The 27,745-nt window shown below is 40.7% G+C and overlaps 1 protein-coding gene across 3 annotated transcripts in view; it reads right to left on the minus strand.

The window, feature by feature from the left end:
• Nucleotides 1-27,745, minus strand: part of DNER (delta/notch like EGF repeat containing) — a 355,847-nt gene that overhangs the window by 12,972 nt on the left and 315,130 nt on the right. For all 3 annotated transcript variants that reach the window (XM_004033309.5, XM_019022784.4, XM_055380616.1), the window contains one exon: nt 17,761-17,892. In XM_004033309.5, coding sequence (XP_004033357.1) covers nt 17,761-17,892 — 132 coding nt within the window. The remainder of the gene's footprint in view (nt 1-17,760; nt 17,893-27,745) is intronic.

Below are 27,745 nucleotides of genomic sequence, written 5' to 3' on the forward strand. Positions count from 1 at the left end.
TAAGCCAACTCACATATGGCAGACAGAGTAACATAAATACCAGAAACAGTCACGATGGAAGGGAGAAGGTGTTTGGGGAAAGCAGAACCAAGGCTCAATCCCCAAATCTGCAGCCATCTCATTTGGCAATACCTGGTGTGCATTGAGAGAGACAACTCATTTTTCTGGCTGAAAAAGCAAGCGTGATTCGCTTCATTTCCAAGTATTATAACATTCTCTAAAAAATTCAGTTGCAGGCAGGAGGCCAACACTCAGCAGAGTATGTTATAACATCCATTTAGCATCAACACAAGGGCAGCCAGTACTATGTTTCTCCTCCAACTCGGTAGAGTGCTCAGATCTGATCACTATGGAAGATCACATGAGTTCTTGATGAGTTCTTGCAGTCTATGCATAAGCTTCACAGAATTAACCTACACATCACATCAATTGTGTATACACAGTGAGTGCACAACCACATGGCCACTAAAGTGAAAAAAAACAACCATACTGGGCTATGTGCTCAGTGCAGTGTCCCAGGTCTGACTGCTTGCATTTATGACCATCTGCTCCATTTCCCAAAACTCTGTATTCCAAGCTGTTTGGACTTTTGGAAAAACTTTCTCAAGATTTCTCCTAAAAGCTCTGCTTTCCTCTCTCCCCCTGCCCTTTTCTTTAAAGCTAGATTCCACCTCACTGTCATCTAAAACTTTTTTGATACAAATGACTGTGGCTGCTTTACAGGCTAATTGGTTTAGTAGCTGGGATGGATCTGGCTAAGTCCAACGCTAGGTCTGAGAGACAGCAAATTTATCTATGCCAGGTGCCTGCAACCACCATCTCTCAGTCCAGATGCTATCCTCATAAGTCATTGCTTTGCTGCATCCCAGGAGTCTCATCACATGAATCGTTGACTACGTTTGCTACAGCATGGCACTGGGAAGAATTGTGAACCAGAATATGCCAGATGGGTTCATCTCATCAGCCCCAGCAGGTGCATGACCAGGAATGCATGTGCACGAGCTGCTCAAGAAAAATGTCACACTTGTGAGTCTGACAGATCATTTTCATTTTTTTAAACTAAATTTGTTTGAGGTGTTGTATTTTCCAAAGTGCTTTTGCATTAAACATTTCAGTTGGCCCTAAACAAACACCTTGAGCTAGGCAGAGGTGCTAAACTTGGAGCAGTTGCTCAAGGTGAGGCAGACAGTCAGTGGCCAAGCTGAGAATAAAATCAGACCCGCCTCCACTCTGCCAAAAAGAGACTCTAGTCAATTTACATATTGCGTCTAAAATACATAGCCCATATCTATTTTTTAATTTACCTAGATGAATGTAGCTACACTAGTTAATTTGCTTACCTATGTGATTTTTAAAAAGAGCAAAAGTGAGACTGTTTCTTAAGAAGATGTTACTTAGCTTAATAATTTTTAAGACTACTTGTTGCCTAGAACAATTGTGAGGAGGGATGTCAAATTACTTTGTTTTCTATAGTTAAAGGTTAGCAGGACAATCAAAGCAGTCGGTGAGATTGAAAAAGATTAACAACTCTTGTTAATGTCCGGAAGAGGAATGAATGTGAAAAGGGAATGAAAGAGATCGTCTCCTTTATGGGGATCCATTCACTGAGCACATTAATTAAGGACCTACTATGTGCCAGGCACAGTGCTGAGTGACAGGGATGGAAAGCAAGGGAAAATAGAGAGAAAAGTAGGCTCATGTAGTCCCCAGTTTTCTGAGGGATGCAGGCATCAGGCAAATGATCCCCAAAACAAAGTAAAAGTACAACTGTGCTATGTCTACAAGGGACAAGCTCTTCAGTGCAGCAGGAAGACAGGAGATATTTTACCTCACTGACTGCCAAGAGAGCTTGCACAACAGGAGCCCTTACGGAGTTAGGTTATGAGTGGGCACTAACCAGGGATGGGCAAGAGCAGAGGGGAGACTGCACAGGCAAAGAACCAGAGTGAGCACAGGCCTGTGGGAGGGGGGTGAGGGAGAAGAACAAGGGCTGGAAGAACAGCATGACTGCTTGAGAGAGAGGCAGAGAGTGGCTGCAGCAAGGAGAAGGGATCTCCTTGCAGGATAGGGCAGTGCGGCCTTGGGTCTTTAGTAACTTATTTATTTTAATAGGAGCTTGGCACAGTCAGGGTTGGAAACAGTGGGAGGGAGAGTCTGAGTGTTCCAATTTGCACTTTGAAAAGATCCTTCTGGCTGTGCATGAAGAAAGGGTTTGAGGAGCAAGGACAGAGGCTGGTTCAGAGGCTCCTGTAGGACGGGGCAGAGTTAGTGGTAACTTGACCTATGGTGATGGGCATGGAGACAGAGACAGGGGAATGGATGTGAGTGCTGTGTTAGGGGGGAATCAACTAGACTAAATGCAGCTTGTACAGATAGGCCAATGAGGGGAGAGAAACCAGGAGGCCAATTCCTGGTTTCCTGGCTTTCATCGCTGGATGGATGAGGTGCTATAGCCGAGTGAGATGACCAGATTTGAGAGGAAGATTCTGAGTTTGGTTTTATACATGTTAAATTGGAGGTACCAATTCTGGACATGGGCTTTGGGAAAGAACATATAACTAAATCCTCAAAAGCAATCGCAACAAATGCAAAAATTGACAAGTGAGACCTAATTAAACTAAAGAGCACAGCAAAAGAAACTATTGACAGAGTAAACAGACAACCGACAGAAGAGGAGAAAATATTCACAAATGATGGATCCAAGAAAGGTCTAATATCCAGAATCTGTAAGAAACTTAAACAATTGAACAAACAAAAACCAAATAACCTCATTCAAAAGTGGGCAGGAGATATGCACAGACACTTCTTAAAAGAAAGCATATAAGTGGCCAACAAACATGAAAAAATGCTCAACATCACTAATTATCAGAGAAATGCAAATCAAAACCACAATAAGATAACCACGTCCCACCAGTCAGAATGGCGATGATTAAAAAGTCAAGAAACGACAGATATTGGCAAGGCTGAGAGAAAAAGGGAACACGGTGTTGGTGGAAATGTAAATTAGTTCAGCCACTGTGGAAAGCAGTTTGGAGATTTCTCAAAGAATTTAGAACCACTACTCAACTCAGCAATCTCATTACTGGGTATGTATCCAAAAGAAAACAAATTGTTCTACCAAAAAAGCACAGGCACTTGCACGTTCACTACAGCACTATTCACAATAGCAAAGATACAGAATCAACCAAGGTGCCCATCAAAGATGGATTGAATAAAGAAAATGTGGTACATATACAGCATGGAATACCATGCAGCCATAAAAAAAGAGTGAAATCATGTCATTTGCAGCAATATGGTTGCAGCTGAAGGCCATTATCCTAAGTGAATTAACATAGGAGCAGAAAAACAAACACCACATGTTATCACTTATAAGTGGGCGCTGGCCAGGCACGGTGGCTCACACCTGTAATCCCAGCAGTTTGGGAGACCAAAGTGGGTGGATAGCTTTGATCTTAGGAGTTCCAGACCAGCCTGGCCAACATGGCAAAACCCCATCTCTACTAAAAATACAAAAAAAGTAGCCGGGTGCCATGGTACATTCCTGTAATCCCAGCTACTTGGAAGGCTGAGGCACAAGAATGGCTTGAGCCTGGGAAGCGAAGGGTGCAGTAAGCTGAGATCGCACCAGTGAACTCCAGCCTGGGTGAGACCCTGTCTTAAAAAAGATTAAAAAATAGGAGCTAAACATCGGGTACTTGTGGATATAGAGGCCACAATAGACATTAGGGACTACTAGGGAGTAAGGAAAGGAAGGGGGGAAATGGTTAAAAAACTAGTGGGGACTATAGTCAGTACCTGGGCGACAGGATCATTCATATCCCAAACCTCAGCATCACACAATGTACCCGGGTAAAAACCTGCACATGTGCTCCTTGAATCTAAAATAAAACTTGAATAAACAAATAAATAAATTGGAAGTACCTTTAAGACACCCAAGTAGTTATGTCTAATAGTTAAATTTTGATGTTTAGCTCATCATTTTGGTTAGTAAGAGCTGATATTTATTGAGGGTTCAATTTGTGCTGGACACTAAGTGTTAAGGTGTTAACTCACCTATTCCTCCTACAATGTTTTGAGGTAGACACTATTATTGCCTTCATTTTATATAGGAAGCAACTGAGACTCTAAGAGGAAAGCTATGTGCCCAGGGCTACACACAGTAAGTGGCAGCCCCTGAGTTTAAGCCCAGGTGCCCTGGTTCTAAAGCCACACACTTCAATCAATAAGGAATGTTTTGCAAACTGTAGATTGTAGAAATCAATGTAATGGGGCCAGACTCACATTTAAAAAAAAAAAATTTAGAGAACTATTTCAGAGTTTGTACACTTATAAAAAGTTAAGTATTATTTTATGTTGTGTGTGTTTGTGTGTATATTAGGCTGTGTTACATGCAGCGTCAAGATGTAAAACATAGTACTTACTGTGGGTTGCACTCAAAAGGCATGAAAAGCATTTCCCTATGCTGTACACATCCATCAGTGCTCTTCAAAGAGGCAATGGAATGTTCTTCCTCATGAGATTTTTTGGAATAAAAAAGTCAAGATCGAATTACATCAATAACAACTACCTATCTGTATAATGCCTGTGGTCCTATAATATTCTGTACTTGCAGCAAATTGGTTATTAACCCAAAAGTATCTAGTTTACCAAGATTCCATCAGAGATGGGAAATTTCATTTTCAGCAGATGCCCAGAGACTTCTAGTTGTTCAAAGAGAAAGACAGCTGATGATAATAATTAAGGTAATCATTTATTAAGTATCTACTATGTACCAGTCACTGAACAATATTGGTTACATTTACTATCCCATTTATCAAGGCCTAAGGCTCAGAGACCTTGTTTTCTGGCCCAGGGATAAATACCTGAGCTAGAATTCAAAACAGCTCAACTCACAGAATTGAGTTATCAACCACAAAACTCCACAACAGCATTCTTTCCACTCAATCAGTATGCTTTCCCCACATCTAGCCACAATCCCTCCCTGAGAAGGAGAGGATGCATTCCTGGTGTTCCAAGTATGTACTAAAGGTAATTATGGATTCAGTGGGATTTGCAAGTTACCCTTGGACCCCACCACCATTGCTTCCAAGGGGAAAAGTTCTAAAAGGCAAAAAGCCAACTTATAATGAAATGCTCATGAAAAGTTAAAAGATAATCACCAACCAAAATCAAAATATTAAATGCAAAAACCCTTTGACAATTTTATCTTTGAGAATTTCTACTATTGACATTCTTACATAAGCACAAAGATGCTGCTATGATCTGAATGTATGTGACTCCCAAGCTTAAATGTTGCAGCCTAATCGATACAGTTAGGCTTTGTGTCCCCACCCAAATCTCATCTTGAATTGTAATCCCCATAATCCTCATAATCCCCACATGTCAAGGGAGAGACAGGTGGAAGTAACTGAATCATGGGGGTGGTTCCCCCATGCTGTTCTCATGAAAGTGAGTTCTCACAAGATCTGATGGTTTTATAAGGGGTTCTTCCCTATTCACTCAACATTTCTCCTCTCTGCCACCTTGTGAAGAAGGTGCCTTGCTTCCCCTTCGCCTTTTGCCGTGCTTGTAAGTTTCCTGAGACCTTCCCAGCCATGCTGAAATGTGAGTCAATTAAACCTCTTTCCTTTATAAATTACCCTGTATCAGACAGTTCTTTATAACAGTATGAAAACAAACTAATAAACTAATCAACGAAGTGATGGTATTAAGAGAGGTAGTCTTTGGGAAGTGATTAAGTCATGAGGGCTCTGCCTTCATGAACTAGGTTAATGTCCTTATAAAGGAGGCCCAAGAGAGCCACCTTGCCCTTCCACCATGTGAAGACACTGCCAGAAGGCCCTATCTATGAGGAATGGGCCCTTGTCAGAAACTGGATCTGCCAGTGCCTTGCTCTCAGACTTCTCAGCCTCCAGAACTGTGAGCAATTACTTACTGTAAGGTATTTTGTTATAGTATCCCAAGCAAACTAAGACAGGTGCATATATAGAATATTCATTCTAGTATTGCTTTAAATAGAAAAACCCCTCAAATGTATTATCTATCAATGGGCGTCTGATTAAATAAATTTTGGAGATGCTAAAGAATGGAAATACCATGTGACATTTTAAAAAGTGTCCTAGATCTGCATAAGGTAGTGTGGGTGCACCTTCAGGATATACTGTTACAATAAAAGCAATATGTTGAAGAGTGTGCATAAAACTCTCATTTGTACAGGAGAAAATAGGAACTTATCTATTGACTGATGCATCTAGAAGAATATGCAATAAATGTCTAACAGTAGTTACCTTTAAGGAGTGAGGTGGGGATCTGGATAAGGAGAGATATTAATTAATTTTATTTTTTAAACATCTTGGTTTATATAAAAATGAGAACCAAAGAAGCCAACCTATTTGTATAATAAGAACTGCCCATATAATATAATCATTTGATACATTTCTTTAACCATTATTAAATTCCATCTATTGTTAAAGGAAGAGGCCCAAGACATCCATCTATACTTTACCTCTGGCCCCAGGATGAGTTACTTTCCCTTTCCCTGGTTGTCTAGAGGTAGCTGTGCAAAGCCTTACAGTGACTCATCATATATTCAGACCTGCCCTCAGATTACAAGCTCCCAAAGGCGGGGTATGTTTCATTAACCTTTATATTCCAGAACTACACTCAATGCCTGACAATAAAGAGCCACTGATTCCTGATTGAATGCATAAATCTAAGACAGCCTATTTGCCTATTTCTCAACTGCAAAATATCATTAATTCAATAGTTTAACTGTATTTAACCATAGATTCAACTGTTTAATATATAAAACTGGCCAACTGTCAGTCAGTGAGGTTAACTATAACTCTAACTTTATAAAGCTTACACAAACAAAGCAAAACACACCAACCCTGCTATGTCAAGATTCATAGAAATTTTGATTTTTAGACCTTGATTCTAGGAAGGCATATTTTCCCTTTATTATAATTCAGAAAAAAATTATAATCAGTCCCAAGGTAGTAAAAATGAATGGCAGAAAATTAAAACTTCACTGATGTTGTTCTGTTAATTCCCAGAACTGTGGGTTTTCATTTGCCTTAAAACATGTGTAAATCACTACAGCTATTTGAACGATTCTATTAGGATGGTCCTGGATCAATCTTCTTGATAGTTTTGATAAATCTGTGTGGTCTGTTAGATTTCTGCTTCTTATTACTGACTGGTGGCCAGATAATTACCCTAAAGGGGCAAATGACTAGGGTGATGCGTTAACAGATAAAATTAATTCTACCTCATCCCCAAATATTGTAATATTTAAGAACAAATAGAGAGAGGAATGAGATACCATTGGTGGGTGGTATGAAAGGCAGAATAAGGGTCTCCTGAAGATGTCCTAATGCCCAGAACCTATCAATACATTATATGGCAAAAATGACTTTGCAAATGTGATTAAATTGAGATCTTGAGATGGAGAGATTATTCTGGATTATCTGGACAAGCTCAATGCAACCATAAGAGTCCTAATAAGTGAAAGAAGGAGGTAGGAGAGTTGACAATTGAGTGATGAGAATGAAAGCAGAGGTCAAAATGACATTTCTGACTTTGAAGAAGGCAGAAGGGACCATGAGCCAAGAAATGTGAGCAGCCTTAAGGTTAGAAAAGGCAAGGGGAGACAAGTTCTCCCCTAGAGCCTCCAGAAAGAAGACAGCCCTGCTGGTCTCTTGATTTTAGCCCAGTGAGGCCCATTTTGCACTTTTGCCTTCCAGAACTGTAACGTGATAGATCTGTGTTGTTTTAAGCCACTCAATTTGTGGTAATTTGTTACAGTGACAAGAGGAAACTAATACAGATGGTCAGGGAAGTCACCTTTGAACTGAGACCTGAATGAGAAGAAGGCAGCTGTGCTAAAATGTGAAGGAAGAGAGCTCCAGGCATAGGGAACAGCATGGGTGAAGGTCCTGAAGGCAGGGATGACCTTGACCTGCTCAAGGAAGGGAAAGCAGGACACTGTGGCTACTGCAGAGGGAGCAAGGAAGAGAGGCAAGCAATGTGGCCTCCGAAGGCAGTGATCGAGTTAACAGAAGCCTCCTTTACTTCCTCAGGTGACTCAGCAGCCCTCCAGCACCATGTAGCTATGTGGGCCATGGTTCTCTGTGTACATCTGAGCTTTTCTGTTTAGATCTACTGACTAGACTTTGAGATATCCAGGCATCCTCCTCTTGGTTTCTGGATACTTCAGAGGATCACAGATGCTCAGAGTTAGAAAGAGACCTCAGAGGCCGTGGTTCCCATGGCTCACGCAGGACTAGAGGCCTCTTACAGCTTCCCTGCCCACCAAATGTACGAATTCTGTGTCCACTCCGGATCCTTGGATCCATTCCATTGATTCAGACCCAATTATCTAGACACGAGCCACTGGCTTCAGCTATGTGTCATCCGCAAACCTCATACACATGGTCTCCTTTCCATATACTCAGGTCATGGTTAGAAATATCCAGTGCTGGGACCTGGCAGAGCCTAATCTGTAATTAAATTTAGTTTTGATACCTTTGGCCCTATAGAGAAATATAAATGAGATCATCAAATGGAAGATGATAGAGTTGAGTGAACACAGCGTCCAGGTATGCACTGAGATGTGTAATGTACCCTATCACACCCAGCCACTCAGAATAGCCACTGTCCTGGGCTGTAGGCAGCATCTAAAAAGACAATTGCTGAAGGTTAATCCTTCCTGGGAGTAGCTTATAGCATAAGAGGTATAGTAGTACAGAAAAAATAAAAGAAAGATCAACCAGTATTTATTTAGTGTCTACTGAACAGCAGAAATCTGGACATTTGCCTCATGTAATCCTCACAGCAACCAGCATGGGAAGCCTTCCTATAATCAAGTGAGAAAGACAAGGCTCCCAGAGGTAAATTTGTTTTTCCAGGTTACATAGTTAGAATATGATGGAGCTTGAATTTGAAGTCGACTTTGATCCTTTTGTTATTCCATATTTTGCCTACATTATCATCACCAGAAGAAGTAAACTTTAGATTTTTTACAATGATAGGATTTCACTTCAAAATTTCTTGATGATATCCTGTGTGTTCCTGACTTTTTATCTACACTCTCCTATATATTTGTCTTCATGAATCCCATTTTAAAGTTTTAAGTAGATATTACTCTGCCCTAAAGGCACAAAGTGTGTCAATTTGTCATACTAAACTTTAGAATGAAAACTGATCCCATTTTCTGGAAAAGTAAACTGAGGCTCAGCACAAGCAAATGCAGTCATAACGAGTGCCTTGGCCAGGATAAGAACCAAGGTCCTGCTGACCCAAGTCTGGAATCCTTTCCACCAGCAGATTCCACCAGACTGGACTTAACATCCTATAACTACAGTCCCTTAGAATTTTACCATTGAAATCCTTTGCAGTCCCTTGTCTCTCTCTTCAACAAGAAAGTAATTCTCACCCATCTTTAGCAAGGAAAGTTAATTCTAAGCCCATTCTGTATGAGAGCAATTGAGAATGCTAAGGGGGAGGCCTATAATAATTTCACACTTCACACTTTGGCTGCATGAACCAAGAAGAAAGACAGTGAGTGAGCAGTAAGAGGCTAAATCATATCCTCAGCCTCTTATCAAGTTGATCAAATTGACGTTGGAGAATGTGGTCAAGTTGGTCAAGTTGATGTCAGAGAATGTGGACCACATTTGGACAAGAGAGTTTCCTAATACTGGCCACCCTCTACATTAGACAAACACTGAGAATGAGATGACCCTATCCAGCCATAGGCAGCCAGAACCACCAGTGAGGGCCTGGTCTTGTGACATAGAGAAGGAGTAGAGACAGCAGACAGATCAGGCCGAGTGACACAGACAGACAGGCAGGGCTGTGGGTACTGATTTGCATCCTTCCAAATTCACACAGAAGACAAGTTTTCCTTATCTGTCAAAAGGTGAGTGAGCAGGTGACAGAGCACGGAAGGGAGTTCTTATGCAACTTTCCCAGGAAAAGAAGCAATCTGGAATAGGGAGGAAACTTTCACCCAACCAGCATGGTTAGCTTTCTTCTGCTATGAAAGATCAAATTGCCCCAGCTAATTTAAATAAGAAGACAATACCTTTCAAAGTTGAATCTTTAATAGTTCCAAAACAATTGAAAACTCGATTGCAGTCAGGCACGGTGACTCACACCTGTAATCCCAGCACTTTGGGAGGCCAAGGCAGGTGGATCATGAGGTCAAGAGATCGAGACCATCCTGGCCAACATAGTGAAACCCCTTCTCTACTAAAAATACAAAAATTAGCCAGGAGTGGTGCCACACACCTGTAATCCCAGCTACTCGGGAAGCTGAGGTAGGAGAATCACTTGAACCGAGGAGGCAGAGGTTGCAGTGAGCTGAGATCATACCACTGCACTCCAGCCTGGACACAGCAAGACTCCATCTCAAAAAATAAAAATAAAAAAATAAAATAAAATAAAAAAAGAAAACTGGAGGGGCGGCTGGCAAAATGGCCGAATAGGAACAGCTCTGGTGTGCAGCTCCCAGCAAGATCAATGCAGAAGGCAGCTGATTTCTGCATTTCCAACTGAGGTACCTGGCTCATCTCATTGAGACTGGTTAGACAGTGGGTACAGCCCATGGAGGGCGAGCAGAAGCAGGATGGGGTGTCGCCTCACCCAGGAAGCACAAGGGGTCAAGAAACTCCCTCCCCTAGCCAAGGGAAGCCATGAGGGACTGTGCCATGAGGAACGGTGCACTCCAGCCTAGATACTATACTTTTCCCATGGTCTTCACAACCCACAGACCAGGAGATTCCCTCAGGTACCTATGCCACCAGGGCCCTGGGTTTCAAGCACAAAACTGGGCAGCCATCTGGGCAGACACCGAGCTAGCTGCAGGAGTACTTTTTTTTTCATACCCCAGTGGCTCCTGGAACACCAGTGAGACAAAACCGTTCACTCCCCTGGAAAGGGGGCTGAAACCAGGGAGCCAAGTGGTCTAGCTCAGCAGATCCCACCCCCATGGAGCCCAGGAAACTAAGATCCACTGGCTTGAAATTCTCACTACCAGCACAGCAGTCTGAAGTCGACCTGGGACACTGAAGCTTGGTGGGGGGAGGGGCGTCCACCATTACTGAGGCTTGAGTAGGCGGTTTTCCCCTCACAGTGTAAACAAAGCCGCCAGGAAGTTTGGATTGGACGGAGCCCACCGCAGCACTGCAAAGCCACTATAACCAGACTGCCTCTCTAGACTCCTCCTCTCTGTGCAGGGCATCTCTGAAAGAAAAGCAGCAGCCTCAGTAAGGAGCTTATAGATAAAACTCCCATCTCCCTGGGACAGAACACCTGGGGGAAGGGGCAGCTGTGGGTGCAGCTTCAGCAGACTTAAACGTTCCTGCCTGCCAGCTCTGAAGAGAGCAGTGGATCTCCCAGCACAGCACTTGAGCTCTGTTAAGGGACAGGCTGCCTCCTCAAGTGGGTGCCTCCTGACAGAGAGACACCTCCCAGCAGGGGTCAACAGACGCCTCATATAGGAGAACTCCGGCTGGCATCTGGCAGGTGACCCTCTGGGAAGAAGCTTCCAGAGGAAGGAACAGGCAGACATCTTTGCTGTTCCACAGCCTCCATTGGTGTTACCCAGGCAAATGGTCTGGAGTGGACCTCCAGCAAACTCCAGCAGACCCACAGCAGAGGGGTCTGACTGTTAGAAGGAAAACTAACAAACAGAAAGGAATAGCATCAACATCAACAAAAAGGATGTCCACACAGAAACCCCATCCAAAGGTCACCAACATCAAAGACCAAAGGTAGATAAATCCACGAAGATGAGGAAAAACCAGCACAAAAAGGCTAAAAATTCCAAAAACCAGAATGGCTCTTCTCCTCCAAAGGATCACAACTTCTCACTAGCAAGGGAACAAAACTGGACAGAGAATGAGTTTGACGAATTGACAGAAGTAGGTTTCAGAAGGTGGGTAATAGGGTAATAACAAACTCCTCTGAGCTAAAGGAGCATGTTCTAACTCAATGCAACGAAGCTAAGAAACTTGAAAAAAGGTTAGATGAATTGCTAACTAGAATAACCAGTTTAGAGAAGAACATAAATGACCTGATGGAGCTGAAAAATACAGCAAGAGAATTTTGTGAAGCATACACAAGTATCAATAGCCAAATAGATCAAGCAGAAGAAAGGATATAAGAGACTGAAGACCAACTTAATGAAATAAAGCAAGAAGACAAGATTAGAGAAAAAAGAATGAAAAGGAATGAACAATGCCTCCAAGAAATATGGGACTATGTGAAAAGACCAAACCTGTTTGATTGGTGTACCTGAAAGTGACGGGGAGAATGGAACCAAGTTGGAAAACACTTTTTAGGATATTATCCAGGAGAACTTCCCCAACCTAGCAAGACAGGCCAACATAATTCAGAAAATACAGAGAACACCACAAAGATACTCCTCGAGAAGAGCAACCCCAAGACACATAATCATCAGATTCACCACGGTTGAAATGAAGGAAAAATGTTAAGGGCAGCCAGAGAGAAAGGTCGGGTTACCCACAAAAGGAAGCCCATCAGACTAATGGCAGATCTCTCTGCAGAAACACTACAAGCCAGAAGAGAGTGGAGACCAATATTCAACATTCTGAAACAAAAGAATTTTCAACCCAGAATTTCATATCCAGCCAACCTAAGTTTCATAAGTGAAGGAGAAATAAAATCCTTTACAGACAAGCAAATGCTAAGAGATTTTGTTACCACCAGGCCTGCCTTACAACAGCTCCTGAAGGAAGCACTAAATATGGAAAGGAAAAACCAGTATCAGCCACTGCAAAAACATACCAAATTGTAAAGACAATTGACACTATGAAAAAACTGTATCGACTAACGGGCAAAATAACCAGCTAGCATCATAATGACAGGAGCAAATTCAAACATAACAATACTAACCTTAAATGTAAATGGGCTAAATGCCCCAATTAAAAGACACACACTGGCAAATTGGATAGAGTCAAGACCCATTGGTGTGCTGTATTCAGGAGACCCATCTCACATGCAAAGACACACATAGGCTCAAAATAAAGGGATGGAGGAATATTTACCAAGCAAATGGAAAGCAAAAAAAGGAGGGATTTCAATTCTAGTCTCTAATAAAACAGACTTTAAACCAACAAAGATCAAAAGAGACAAAAAAGGGCATTACATAATGGTAAAGGGATCAATGAAACAAGAAGAGCTAACTGTCTTAAATATATATGCACCCAATAAAGGAGCACCCAGATTCATAAAGCAAGTTCTTAGAGACCTAAAAAGAGAATTAGACTCCCACACAATAATAGTGGGAGACTTTAACACCCTATTGTCAATATTAGACAGATCCACGAGACAGAAGATTAACAAGAATATTCAGGACTTGAACTCAGCTCTGGACCAAGTGGACCTAACAGACATCTACAGAACTCTCCACTCCAAATCAGCAGAATACACATTCTTCTCAGCACCACTTCGCACTTATTCTAAAATTGACCACATAATTGGAAGTAAAACACTCCTCAGCACATACAAAAGAACGGAAATCATAAGAAACAGTCTCTCAGACCACAGTGCAATCAAATTAGAACTCAGGATTAAGAAACTCACTCAAAACTGCACAACTACATGGAAACTGAACAACCTGCTCCTGAATGACTACTGGGTAAATAATGAAATTAATGCAGAAATAAATAAGTTCTTTGAAATCAATGAGAACAAAGACACAATGTACCAGAATCTCTGGGACACAGCTAAAGCAGTGTTTAGAAGGAAATTTATAGCACTAAATCCCCACAGGAGAAAGTGGGAAAGATCTAAAATCGATACCCTAACATCACAATTAAAAGAACTAGAGAAGCAAGAGCAAACAAATTCAAAAGCTAGCAGAAGACAAGAAATAACTAAGATCAGAGCAGAACTGAAGGAGAGAGAGACAAGAAAAACCCTTCAAAAAATCAAGGAATCCAGGAGCTGGTTTTTTGAAAAGATTTACAAAATAGATAGACCACTAGCCAGACTAACAAAGAAGAAAAGAGAGAAGAATCAAATAGACACAATAAAAATTGATAAAGGGGATATCACCACTGATCCGATAGAAATACAAACTACTATCAGAGAATACTATAAACACCTCTATGCAAATAAACTAGAAAATCTAGAAGAAACACATAAATTCCTGGACACATACACCCTCCCAAGACTAAACCAGAAACAAGTTGAATCCCTGAATAGACCAATAAGAAGTTCTGACATTGAGGAAGTAATTAATAGCCTACCAACCAAAAAAAGCCCAGGACCAGATGGATTCACAGCCAAATTTTATCAGAGGTACAGAGGAGATGGTACCATTCCTTCTGAAACTATTCCAAACAATAGGAAAGAGGGACTCCTTCCTAACTCATTTCATGAGGCCAGCATCATCCTGATACCAAAACCTGGCAGAGACACAACAAAAAAAGAAAACTTCAGGCCAAGATCCCTGATAAACATTGATGCAAAAACCCTCAATAAAATACTGGCACACCGAATCCAGTAGCACATCAAAAAGCTTATCCACCACTGTACTCCAGTCTGGGCGACAGAGCGAGACTCCATCTAAAAAAAAAAAAACAAAAAAAAACAAAAAAAAACTTATCCACCACAATCAAGTTGGCTTCATCCCTAGGATGCAAGGTTTCAATATATATAAATCAATAAATGCAATCCATCACATAAACACAACCAATGATAAAAACCACATGATAATCTCAATAGACACAGAAAAGGCCTCTGATAAAGTTTAACACCCCTTCATGCTAAAAACTCTCAATAAACTAGGTATTCACAGAACGTATCTCAAAATAAGAGCTATATATGACAAACCCACAGCCAGTATCATACTGAATGGGCAAAAGTTAGAAGCATTCCTTTTGAAAACTGGCACAAGACAAGGATGCCTTCTCTCACCACTGCTATTCAACACAGTATTGGAAGTTCTGGCCAGGTCAATCAGGCAAGGAAAAGAAATAAAGGGTATTCAAATAGGAAGAGAGGAAGTAAAATTGTCTCTGTTTGCAGATGACATGATTGTATATTTAGAAAGCCCCATTGTCTCAGCTCAAAATCTCCTTAAGCTGAGAAGCAACTTCAGCAAAGTCTCGGGATACAAAATCAACGTGCAAAAATCACAAGCTTTCCTATACATCAATAATAGACAGAGAGCCAAATCATGAGTGAACTCTCATTCACAATTGCGACAGAGAATAAAATACATAAGAATACAACTTACAAGGGATGTGAAGGACCTCTCAAGGAGAACTACAAACCACTGCTCAAGGAAATAAGAGAAGACACAAACAAATGAAAAAAACATTTCATGCTCATGGATAGGAAGAATCAATATCATGAAAATGGCCACACTGCCCAAAATAATTTATACGTTCAATGCTATCCCCACCGAGCTACCACTGACTTTCTTCACAGAATTGGAAAAATCTACTTTAAAGTTCATATAGAACCAAAAAAGAGCCTGCATAGCCAAGACAATCCTAAGCAAACAGAACAAAGCTGGAGGCATCATGTTACCTGACTTCCAACTATACTACAAGGCTACAGTAACCAAAACAGCATGGTACTGGCACCAAAACAGATGTACAGAGTAATGGAAAAGAACAGAGGCCTCAGAAATAATGCCACATATCTACAACCATCTGATCTTTGATAAACCTGATAAAAACAAGCATTGGTGAAAGGATTCCCTATTTAATAAATGGTGTTGGGAAAACTGGCTAGCCATATGCAGAAAACGGAAACTGGACCCCTTCCTTACACCTTATACAAAAACTAACTCAAGATGGATAAAAGACTTACACGTAAGACCTAAAACTGTAAAAACCCTATAAGAAAACCTAGGCAATACCATTCAGGACATAGGCATGGGCAAAGACTTCATGACTAAAACACCAAAAGCAATGGCAACAAAAGCCAAAATTGACAAATGAGATCTAATTAAACTAAGGAGCTTCTGGACAGCAAAAGAAACTATCATCATAGTGAACAGACAACCTACAGAATGGGAGAAAATTTTTGCAATCTATGCATCTGGAAAAGGGCTAATATCCAGAATCTGCAAAGAACTTAAACAAATTTACAAGAAAAAAAAAACAAACAACCCCATCAAAAAGTGGGCAAAAAGGTATGAACAGATACCTCTCAAAAGAAGACATTCATGCAGCCAACAAAAATATGAAAAAAAAGCTCATCATCACTGGTCATTAGTGAAATGCAAATCAAAACCACAATGAGATACCATCTCACGCCAGTTAGAATGGCAATTATTAAAAAGTCAGGAAACAGCAGATGCTGCAGATGATGTGGAGAAAAAGGAACGCTTTTATACTCTTGGTGGGAATGTAAATTAGTTCAACCATTGTGGAAGACAGTGTGGTGATTCCTCAAGGATCTGGAACCAGAAATACCATTTGACCCAGCAATCTCATTACTGGGTATACACCCAAAGGATTATAAATCATTCTACTATAAAGACACATGCACACGTATGTTTATTGCAGCATTGTTCACAACAGCAAAGACTTGGAACCAACCCAATTGCTCACCAATGACAGACTGGATAAAGAAAATGTGGCACATATACACCATGGAATACTATGCAGCCATAGAAAAGGATGAGTTCATGTCCTTTGCAGGGACATGGATGAAGCTGGAAACCATCATTCTCAGCAAACTAACACAGGAACAAAAAACCAAACGCCGCATGTTCTCACTCATAAGTGGGAGCTGAACAATGAGAACACATGGACATAGGGAGGGGAACATCACACACTGGGGCCTGTCAGGTGGTGGGGAGCTAGGGGAGGGATAGCATTAGGAGAAATACATAATGTAGATGACGGGTTGATAGGTGCAGAAAACCACCATGGCATGTGTATACCTATGTAACAAACCTGCACGTTCTGCACATGTATCCCAGAACTTAAAGTATAATAGAAAGAAAAAGAAAGAAAGAGAAAGAAAGAAGGAAGGAAGGAAGGAAGGAAGGAAGGAAGGAAGGAAGGAAGGAAGGAAGGAAGGAAGGAAGGAAAGGCAAGCAAGCTCAATTCCATGTTAGTTCTCATTTTTCACTTCAATCCTAGTAGATATATTGTTTTAAGGTATAAAATCTTGATTAAGACATTTATCAAACTTCTATTAGTTCACCCTAAGAGATCACTCAGCTTTAAGCAGCCCAAAATGTTTTTCAGCTTTTCTTTTAAGCTTGTCTTCACTGAACTTTTCTCCAGGCAATAGAGGGAACTTAATACATTTGAAGACACTTGAACACATAAATAAAAAGGTAATTTACATTCTGTGTGTGTGTGTGTGTGTGTGTGTGTGTGTGTGTGGTTTTTTTTTTTAATTTTCAACACAAAGACTATTTTTTTGATATGATTCTAATGCTTTTCTGTTCAGCACATTTTTGGCTGCATGAGTAGCAGTGAACTCTGGATGACATCTGAAAATTCTCATCCTGGGGAAAGGCTGGCTTCAGACTCAGGAAGGAGTGGGGGCAGCAGAATGCAGGGGCAAACGTGCTAAACTGGGTATTGAGCACCAAAATGGGGCAAGTGTAGCTCCGGTTGTCCCTCTGGGACTCACTGCCTCATCTGCCAGTGACTCGGGGGCTTTCTGGTCACAGTCGGCATCTTCTTGATGAAGGAAAATGCTTAAGTAACAGCTATAAATGTTAAATAACAGTGGCTGAGCTGCAGAAATACTTACGGATCTCACAGTTTGCTCCCACCCAACCATGCGGGCAGTGGCAGGTATAACCATTGGGCTGGTCCAGGCAGCTCCCACCATGGTGGCAGGGGTTACTGTCACATTCATTTATGTCAATGTCGCACTCTTCACCTAGGGAGATAAGAAAAAGCAGTGGTGAAACCGCTGCACCCATGGTTCCTGTCATTTTTCTGGCCAAAAAATAAAGATCCAAGGCTAGGGGTCATAACCTTTAGCAATAGAGCCCAACCTGCTGTTTGTATAAAGTGCAGAACTCTCAGAAAATTCCAGACGAGGGATCTTTTACTTCAGTAAAACTAAAAAGGAAAAATATATATATAGATAGCACTGGTAAAAAGAATCTTTCCTTTAGTCTACTTAACTAGTTAACTAGCTTCATTTAGCTAGTTAAGTGAGGTTGATTCCCATGTCTGAATAAATCTTTCTGGGTTGATCAGAAAAAGTGAAGTCGGGATCTTGATATTATTAAAGAAGTCTATTTTATTTTGGATTTCATCAGCTGAATCTCGTTATTTTTCTGAAACTCCAGAAAGCTGAAAACTCGCAGTTCGTGATTATTCTGTAGCCAAGTATTTGAGTATGTGAGAGTGGACATTTGACTCTTCTCTGGATAGTTCTAGGACATAGCTGTGCACCCAGCCTGAGGCAATTTGGAGAGGTTACTCCACTTTCCAAATCCCTGGATGTGATTCTGCTTGAAGTTGGGGGACCTGCAGTGCTCAGGAAGAGCATCAGGCCCACCTAAGGAGAGAACTTGTGAAGTCTGGGGTTAGTCTAAACCTGACCTAATCTCTTCTGAGAAATGGTGGCCCAAGGGAAGCTGTCTGTCATTCTCCCATAAGGAAGAATGTGATCTTCAGCTCCTGACCCTGGCTAGACCCAACTTTTCAGGACACCTTTGCATGCTTCAGAGAGAACCTGATAGAAATTACAAACCAGGGTCCAGAGCCAATGTCACGGTGATTCAAACACCACCTTAGAACAAAGCCATCTTCAAGTGATTTTAAAGCCATCATTAAGAGTCATTACAAAATGCACACACCTCTTAAATTTAAAGGCATCTCATTAAAGCTGAAGAGAAGAGGATATTTCAAACTGAGGCACTCCCTCTGTCAAAAGTTTGAAAACGAGAAAAAGAAATTTTCAAAATAAGCCCTGCTTTGCTTAGATAAATGCAGAAAGTGATGAGAACAAAACTCCTAGCATGGCTATGGTCATGGACTAAAGCATATGGACAAAATCAGATATTTTTATCCATTTTCAAAAGCAATGTTTCAATGTACACTCAAGTGATTACTTCTGGGCTCATTTAATTAGCATTAAATTGCTTTTCTATCTGCTATTGGTTTACCTTACGTTTATAAAACCACTTTATGTCACTCAGGCCATTTTAGGGGAGGAATCTCACACTAATATATTCCATGTCTGTTTCATCTCACACTGTTTCTATACCTGGCATCTTACTATTTAATTTTTAAATAAAATCTGTTGAACAAAACATTTACAACTTCTAGATCCTACTAGGTTGATTATATTTCAGTAATATATACGTGAATTTGTTTCCTGCAACAAATATTGTCACTTACATCAATAGAAAAAAACATGAAATTGATTGCCTATTTCAAAGGCTGTCTTTCCATTAATGGGGCAATCACTCTTAGTAGAAATAGTCATAGATTAAACTATTACAAATGGCATTACATGGCAGACTGGTTGAAGAGACATATGATCAGGAACATGCTGAGAAATGTTAAAAGGATGAAATCAAAGACCTTAACAAGTATATATGTCAGTACTAATTTCCAACCATCTAGGAAGATAAGTGTAATTGGAGATATTTACTAAACAATAGCTTTCTTTAGCTGGCAATCTGAACACTGCAAATTCTGAAATGAGATGCTCTGTTACCTTTACAAGAACAGCTACAGAAACAGCCCACATTTCCCTACTGCTATGGTCTGGCAAAACTCAAAAGCCTCACTCTGCTTCATGAAGTCCAATGTCAGTGACATATGCTTTTCATTTCCTAAACTCTATGCAGTCCCAGGGCTATCAGTTCAGTCCATCCAGGCCTGCTCCAGTCCAGAGCTTCTCCAAAAAGGCAAATGCCACATTCAGGAGCCAGGGCAGCCCCCATGCATGTATTAAGTCACTTGGATCACTAAGGGGCTCTAACATAGTCAGGGGAAGCCCAAGGTCCCTAGAATTGTCTGTTCTTGGGATCCACTAGATTGGACAGATTTGGTAAGAATGGAGATGGTGGGGAAAAAAATAGGATGAACTCTTTCTGTAGACATTTATCAAATACAGTATCTAAAATCCAACTAGGGCCAAACCTATCTCATTCTGGTTTTCATCACCATAACATTCTTACAGTTACACTGGGGATTAAATGACGCAAATTAATGAAATAAACCCTATGCCAGTCAGGGCCCCACTTAGCTGACAGCTATTTCTGCAACATATGTGCTCTGGCAGAACCCTGGAGTGATGCACAGTTCTCAGATACCTTTAGGTTTATTCTAATGGCCTCTTTTATAGATGGACACTCCTATGCATCTAGTTGAATCAGTTATTCGTTGGGTTTATTGTAATGGCCTCTTTTATAGACAAACCCTCCTACGCATCTAGTTGAATCAGTTATTCCTCAACTGGCTCTCAGTTTGAGGCCTTTGCTGTGTTCTATGCTGGCTGGCAATAGGAGTATGAGGTGACTCAAATGATGGAGCCCCTCAAGGGAATTTTCAACCAGAAGACACCCAAGGATGACTGTTGTTCTCTGCCTTACAGTGATCATGCTTTTTGCTATCAGTCTTACGCAAAGTGTTTGAAGATGCACTATGAATTATAGAAAATAAGTTTGGCTTCATTTACGTTTCCCCATATTAATGGCATTATGTTTGTATATGCATTTCAACACCACAACATTCCATTCTCAATCAATATTCATTTTAACTTATTTTATTATAAGAGTTCTTAGTATACAGTATTATCTTTCTTTGCTAATAGTTAACTAATAAATCTTTAAGCTTTTGCTGCCCTGAGCCAATTGACCTTTTAGTTGGCTCACTTACTCTTTTTAAATTTGAGTTCAAAAAAAACAATTATTCTTAAACCACTGTTGTTCTTGAATAACATCTATTGAGAAAATACAAAATGAAATTTCTACTTGACTAAGGCTAGCAATCAAGGTCTGAACTTCAAATCTTTTATAATTATTTTTTCTTTTTTCTTTTTTTTTGAGACAAAAATCTCACTCTATCACCCAGGCTTGAGCGCAGTGGCACAATCTCGGCTCACTGCAACCTCTGCCTCCCAGGTTCAAGTGATTCTCCTGCCTCAGCCTCCCCAGTAGCTGGGATTACAGGCATGTGCCACCATGCCCAGTGAATTTTTTGTATTTTTAGTAGAGACGGGGTTTCACCATGTTGCCCAGGCTGATCTTGAACTCCTGAGCCACCATGCCCAGCCAAATTTTTTTTCAATGTACTACCTTCTATGAGGCAATATGTAAGTACAGTGGGTATCACATTTGGTAGTACTTATGTAGATTTACAAGCATACTGATTCTGCTTGCTTTCCTTGGGTAAATTAAGAAATGCAAAAAGACAAAACCATCCAAAGTCACCGCTGTTAGTAAATCCTTGGGTTAACAGAGTCCCCACTAAAAGATACTGATGACAATTACTATAATCATAATATCTAGTATTAAATATATGCCTCCTATGTGCCAGGCACTGACTGGGTGCTTTGACTATAAATCTTTCATATACTTCACTAAGAGTTTATTCAAGATAAAGTGAATTTTAAAAATTATTTCTAACTTTTTTTATCATGATGGAATAACTGGAACCTGTCTTGCCTTCCCACTGTAAACAACTAGACAACTAGATGAAATATATGAAAAAAAAAAAAAACTATGAAGACATTGGACAACAGGAAGTCCATGACTGTGATTGCTGCAAGAAGGGAAATAAAACAGCTGAGCACCACAATCATTCTGGCTTTCTTCCTGGAATTAATTTAGAACACAGTGGTTTCACTGGCTTGAGGAGACAAAGATCAGAGTGCGTGGAGGCCAAGGTAGCTGTAATTTGTAGGAAAGACCACAACACAAGATAGAACCACTCAGAAATTGAGCACCAGAAATCTGCTGCATCCCATAGGCTGTTGCTGAAGACGTGTGTGTGTAACTTGAAGCTTGGCAAACAAAATGACAGATGAGCAGTTCCCAAACTCACAGAGGACTGAGAAATATTCAGATTTGCACAGCCAGAGTGGAACTATTTAATGGATTACCCAGTACAGTCAGTGAAGCCACAAAAGATCGCACCTTAGTAATGGGGCACAACTATCCCTAGAGTAAGGCTACTCTACATTCACCTCCCCAAAATGTACAACAAACCTTGAAAGGATTAATTAGGTCAGCAAGTTACTTACCTGACACAAAAAAAGTCCATTACTTTTTTTAAAAAAAGACAATAAAATCCAATCACTCAACAACTTAATCCACAATGACCATCATTCAAACAAAAATTATTAGACATGCAACAAAGTAGGATCACGTGACCCATAACTGCATGGAAATCAGTCAAAAGACACAAATTCAGAAACAATGGATGAGAGCTAGCAGACAAAAAATTTGTTCAAAATGTGAAATAAAATATAAAAAACAACGAACAGAAACATGGAAAATAAAAAACAAGCCCAATGGAACTTTTAGATATGAAAAATACAATATCTGAAATTGTTTTTAGAACCCACTGGTCTTAATAGTAGATTAGTGACTCACACCTGTAATCCCAGCACTCTGGGAGTCTGAGGCGGGCTGATCACCTGAGGTCAGGAGTTCGAGACTAGCCTGGGCAACATGGCGAAACCCCGTCTCTACTAAAAATACAAAAATTAGCCAGGTGTGATGGCACATGCCTATAATCCCAACTACTCAGGAGGCTGAGGCAAGAGAATCTTGAACTAGGGATGCAGAGGATGCAGTGAGCTGAGATCACGCCACTGTACTCCAGCCTGGGTGACAGAGTGAGACTCCGTCTCAAAAAAAATAAATATAAAAATAAAAAAATAGTAGATTAGACACTGCAGAAGAAAATATTAGTAAAGTTGAAAACAGAATAGAAGCTTGACAAACTGAAACTCAGAAAGAAAAAAGACTTTTTAAAAAACTAAGTAGAAGCTGAGCACAGTGGCTCACACCTGTAATCCCAGCACTTTGGGAGGCCAAGGTGGGTGGATCACGACGTCAGGAGATCGAGACCATCCTGGCTAACACGGTGAAACCCCATCTCTACTAAAAATACAAAAAATTAGCCGGGCGCGGTGGCGGGTGCCTGTAGTCCCAGCTACTTGGGAGGCTGAGGCAGGAGAATGGCGTGAACCTGGGAGGTGGAGCTTGCAGTGAGCCGGGTTCATGCCACTGCACTCCAGCCTGGGCAACAGAGCAAGACTCCGTCTCAAAACAAAAACAAAAACAAAAACAAAAACAAAAACAAAAACTAAGCAGAGACTCTGACCCATTGGACAATTTTAAGCAGTCTAACATAGATGTACTCAGAATCCTAGAGAAAGGATATGAGGCCAAAAATAATATTTAATAAGTTAATGGCTAAAACTTTCCAAGTTTGATGAAAACTGTAACCACAGATTCAAGATGTGCAACAAACCCCAAGCAGGATAAACACAAGAAAACCACACACACACACATCACAGTGCAGAAGCGAAAGCAACTGCATCTTGGATACTGATTAACCCCAGTTCCAGGAACGCCTCTGAGGATTCCAGTTTATGTACTGTTCCTTGTACAAGAACAGATACTTACCATAAATCCTGCCCTTCGGTCAAAACAACCTTGATGTTATTGTACTTCGATTGTCCTGCACATCCCTTCTGAACCACCTCTCCCTCTGTGGATCATAAGCCTTGGGTCCGAAGGGTAATGGTGTGGGTGTGGGGATCTGCCATCTTGTTTTCCCACTGCCCAAGACACAGACAGGCTTCTCTTTGTAAGTCCCTATTAAACATTTCTTTCTGATAAACTGGATATGTCAGCCTCTTTCTTCAGCCTCTCAGCTTCCTCAGACTTTGGGGGCAGGTTTGCAGAGGCCTGCAGGAGCTGAGAGACCAAGAAATGGGTAAAGGGAATGAAGCGTCTGTGTGGGTAATCCCAGGTGGCAGCCACTTCTGTGTGGAGTGGTGTGGCTCACCTTTTAGATGCTTGTGTGTGGGTACACGGACACCCCAAAAATGCCAGCGTCTTTAGAGTGACTTTTAAGTGGGAGCCATCTGTCGCACTGCAGTAAGGAAGGATGGCGAGCAGCCACTGCTCTCACACGGCCACTTCTGTGGCCATTGAGGACGGGAGCCCATCTAGCAGCAAAAGCGAAGTAAAATGGCTTGAGGGAGAATTAAAATTAGAAAAGATTTTCTAAAGAGCTCTATTGTCAAACATACATCTGTATTGTTTTAAGGTCTCTGTTCTCTCTCCGTAAAACTTCTCAGTCAAATGAATTCTGTTTTCTCCATTTACATCTGTCTGTCCCTCCTTCCTCTTGCCACCCTCGATGCCACATGGGGGACCTACAAAAAGGAACTTCTGACAGTCTGGGATCCCTTGGAGACAGAAAATACTCCTCTTGGTGGGAGGTACCTCTATTTTTCTTTATGGAACCGTAAGAGTTATAAGCAGACAGATTCCTCTTGGGTCCAAAACATGACTCTCTTTTGTGTTGCGTTACCTGATCTGTTTGGTTTTGCGGGGTGCCAGAGATTACTTTGTACCATGAGAGGACTTGCCTTTGCTGTGTGTAATAACTGGCAGGTGAGAGATACAGTCTTAGAGGTGGTTGATGGCACTTGGCCGAAAACGATTATTACTACAGGGGGATACTCATTTCTTTGGGAATTTACATAAGAAAACTGTGGTTTGGATACCTAAAGGCTACAGAAACATGCCCTACTATGGGATAAAACACCCTTTGGGGGATGGGCTGATCACAGAGTGGGCTGATCAGCGTTGAGTTGCCCATCAGCCTCAGGGGAATGTCCTTGCAGTGACGTGCACCGTGGAAGCATTGCACTGTCCAATCCTGTAGTGTTTCCCTCTTTTGGGGGACCCAGGATTCAGTGTAAAATGGGATCCTTGGTTTTGAGGGATCTAAATATTCTGCCTTTTTGCTGTACCTACTCAAGTGTTCAGCCCTACAAACTGCATGCTTTAAAGGGCTCCATCCTGGGCCTGGTGCAGCGGCTCATGCCTGTAATCCCAGCACTTTGGGAGGCTGAGGAGGGCGGATCACCTGAGGTAAGGAGTTCGAGACTACCCTCGTCAACACGGTAAAACCCCATCTCTACTAAAACTACAAAAAATTAGCTGGGCGTGGTGGCACACCTGTAATTCCAGTTACTTGGGAGGCTGAGGCAGGAGAATCACTTGAACCGGAGAGGCAGAGGTTGCAGTGAGCGGAGATGGCGCCATTGCACTCCAGCCTGGGTGACAGAGCAAGACACTGTCTCAAAAAAAAAAGCTTCCATCCTAAAGCCAATAATCTAGATAAGAAACAAACTAAGTGAAAAAGAGACACTTTTCCTGGCAATCTTGTTTTCAGATAACAATGGCAGCCTGAGTTCTCTGCCTTTGAGATGTAAATTTCCTACCTTGTTTCACCTAAGAGTCATGTCTTTGGATTGACAGTCTAAAGGGGGGAAAGAAACTGAAAAGTGGCAAACAAAAAATCTTATAAATCTATAAGATCTGCTTCTGTGTGTCTGTATGTCTATATTTTATATGTGTCATGGGTGATATATCCCTACCAAAATATATAAAAGAGCTCTAATTAATTAGCTTAAAGAAAAGTAAGTGCTTCAGACAAATATTTTACCAGGAAGATAGAAACCAACACAAATGCCTTTTAGTTTACACGACTTTAGTAATCTTTGGTAACCAAAACTAGTTTCAAGATTTTTTCAGTAATTTAAGAGTTAAAGAGTTAAAATGCTAGTTAATATGGAAAAGTAATATCACCTAGTTTAGAGGCTATTTAAAGTTTGTTTCAAAGTGAAGGAAAAAAATGATATAGGTAAAACTAAGTGGACAGAAACAGAAAGAATAAAAGGGTGGGGAATGAGGAATTTTTGATTCCACAGTGGTCACATGGTCACCACCTAAGGTATGGAGCCCATCTGTGCTGTACTCAGTTGCTAAAGGTAAAAGTTACCAATGGAACTTAGGAATTTAACTCTGGGGGAGGTGGTTCACTGGATGTGTAAGAAAATGCAAACTAATAAGGAAAAAGTGAAATATTAAACCCCTTGCTAATTGTTATCTATCATAGCTAAAATAAAAGTATAAGAGAGTGATGGTTGGGCCTTGAGGCTGAACCAACCTCAGATGTGGGTCTGTCTGAGCATAGGTCACTAGCCTCAAAGCAACCCACAAAGGGGAAAATTATGCCAGGGCAACAAAAAGTACCTCTGAGACTCTGGTTACCAAGAGGGTAGTCAATATGAGGGAAGGGCAAAACCAAGTAACTACTGAAATCAGAAGGTCTAGTGTGAAGGAATTGTGCCATTTTGTAGGTAGATATTATTACCTTCCTCAGACTTTGGGGGTGGGTTTGCATAGACCTGCCCACCGTGGAACAAACAGATACATCACAATCAATTTGCTAAAACCTAGTAATAAAGGAAAACTTCTAAAAACAGCCAGAGTGAGAGTTCTGCTTTTGGAAAAAAGGAGCAGATATATTTTCCCTATCCCTCCCACCAAGTACAAGTAAAAACCCTAGACATTGTACATAAAATAAACAAAAGAAAATTCCAAGAAGGTGAGAGAAAGAGACAGACTGGCTAGTAATCTCAGGACCCAAGGAACAACATGATTGTGAGCTCTCTGAGTTTTCTTTAGACCTCATATATTCCAGATTAGGTGCTGGAGAAGGCAGCAACCCGGAAATGTCAAAAGATGCAGAAAACAAAACTCCCACGAAAGCCTGTTCTCTGTAACCAAAGAACCAAGATAGGGGCAGCCTAACAAGACAAAATATCATAGCTAATAACTGCTCCACTCCAGCCAAACACTACAAAAAAAAAAAAAACTGCAAGTCCCCTCACCCATGCCACCAAAGGCCGAGTGGAGAGCATGGACTTCCACCCTCCAAAGCACCTCAGCCACCCAACAATAACAGAATGCACAATCTAAATTTCAAGTACCCACAAAACATATGCCAATATAAACCATATTCTGGGCTATGAAACAACCTCAACAAATTTAGGAGAGTTGAAATTGTAGAGTGTTCTCTCACTGTAATTAAATCAAACTAGATATCTATGATAAAAAGTAACAGGAAAACCTCAAAACACTTGAAAAATAAACAACATGCTCATAAGTAATCTATGGATCAAAGAGGAAATCTAAAGGGACATTAAAAATAAAAATTAAATTGACTGAAAATGAAAATACAACATAAACTTTGTGAGATACAGCCAAAGCAGTACTGAGGGGGAAATTTATAGCACTAAAACGCATGCATTAGCTGTGAGAAAAAGCCTATATCAATACTCTAAGATCTTACCCAAAAAACCTAGAAAGAAATAACAAAAGCAAATTAAGCCCAAAGCAAAAAGAAGAAAATCATAGACATAAGAGAAGAAATCAATGAAATTGAAAACAAAAACAATAGAGAAAATGAATGCAACAAAAAGCTATTTATTAAAAAGATTAACAAAATTGACAAAACTCTAGCAAGATTGACAAAGGAAAAAAGAGAAAGACACAAATTAGCAATATCATAAATAAAGCAGAAAATATCACTAAAGACTGCAGATGTCAAAAGGATAATATAGACATACTATATTACAACTCCACAGGTAAATTTAACAACTTAAAAAATGCACTACTTCCTCAAAAAAAATCACAACTCATCAAATATAAAACAGATGATTTAAATACTTT

Source organism: Gorilla gorilla, chromosome 11, assembly GCF_029281585.2.
Source record: "Gorilla gorilla gorilla isolate KB3781 chromosome 11, NHGRI_mGorGor1-v2.1_pri, whole genome shotgun sequence".
In the NCBI taxonomy this organism is placed as follows: domain Eukaryota; kingdom Metazoa; phylum Chordata; class Mammalia; order Primates; family Hominidae; genus Gorilla; species Gorilla gorilla.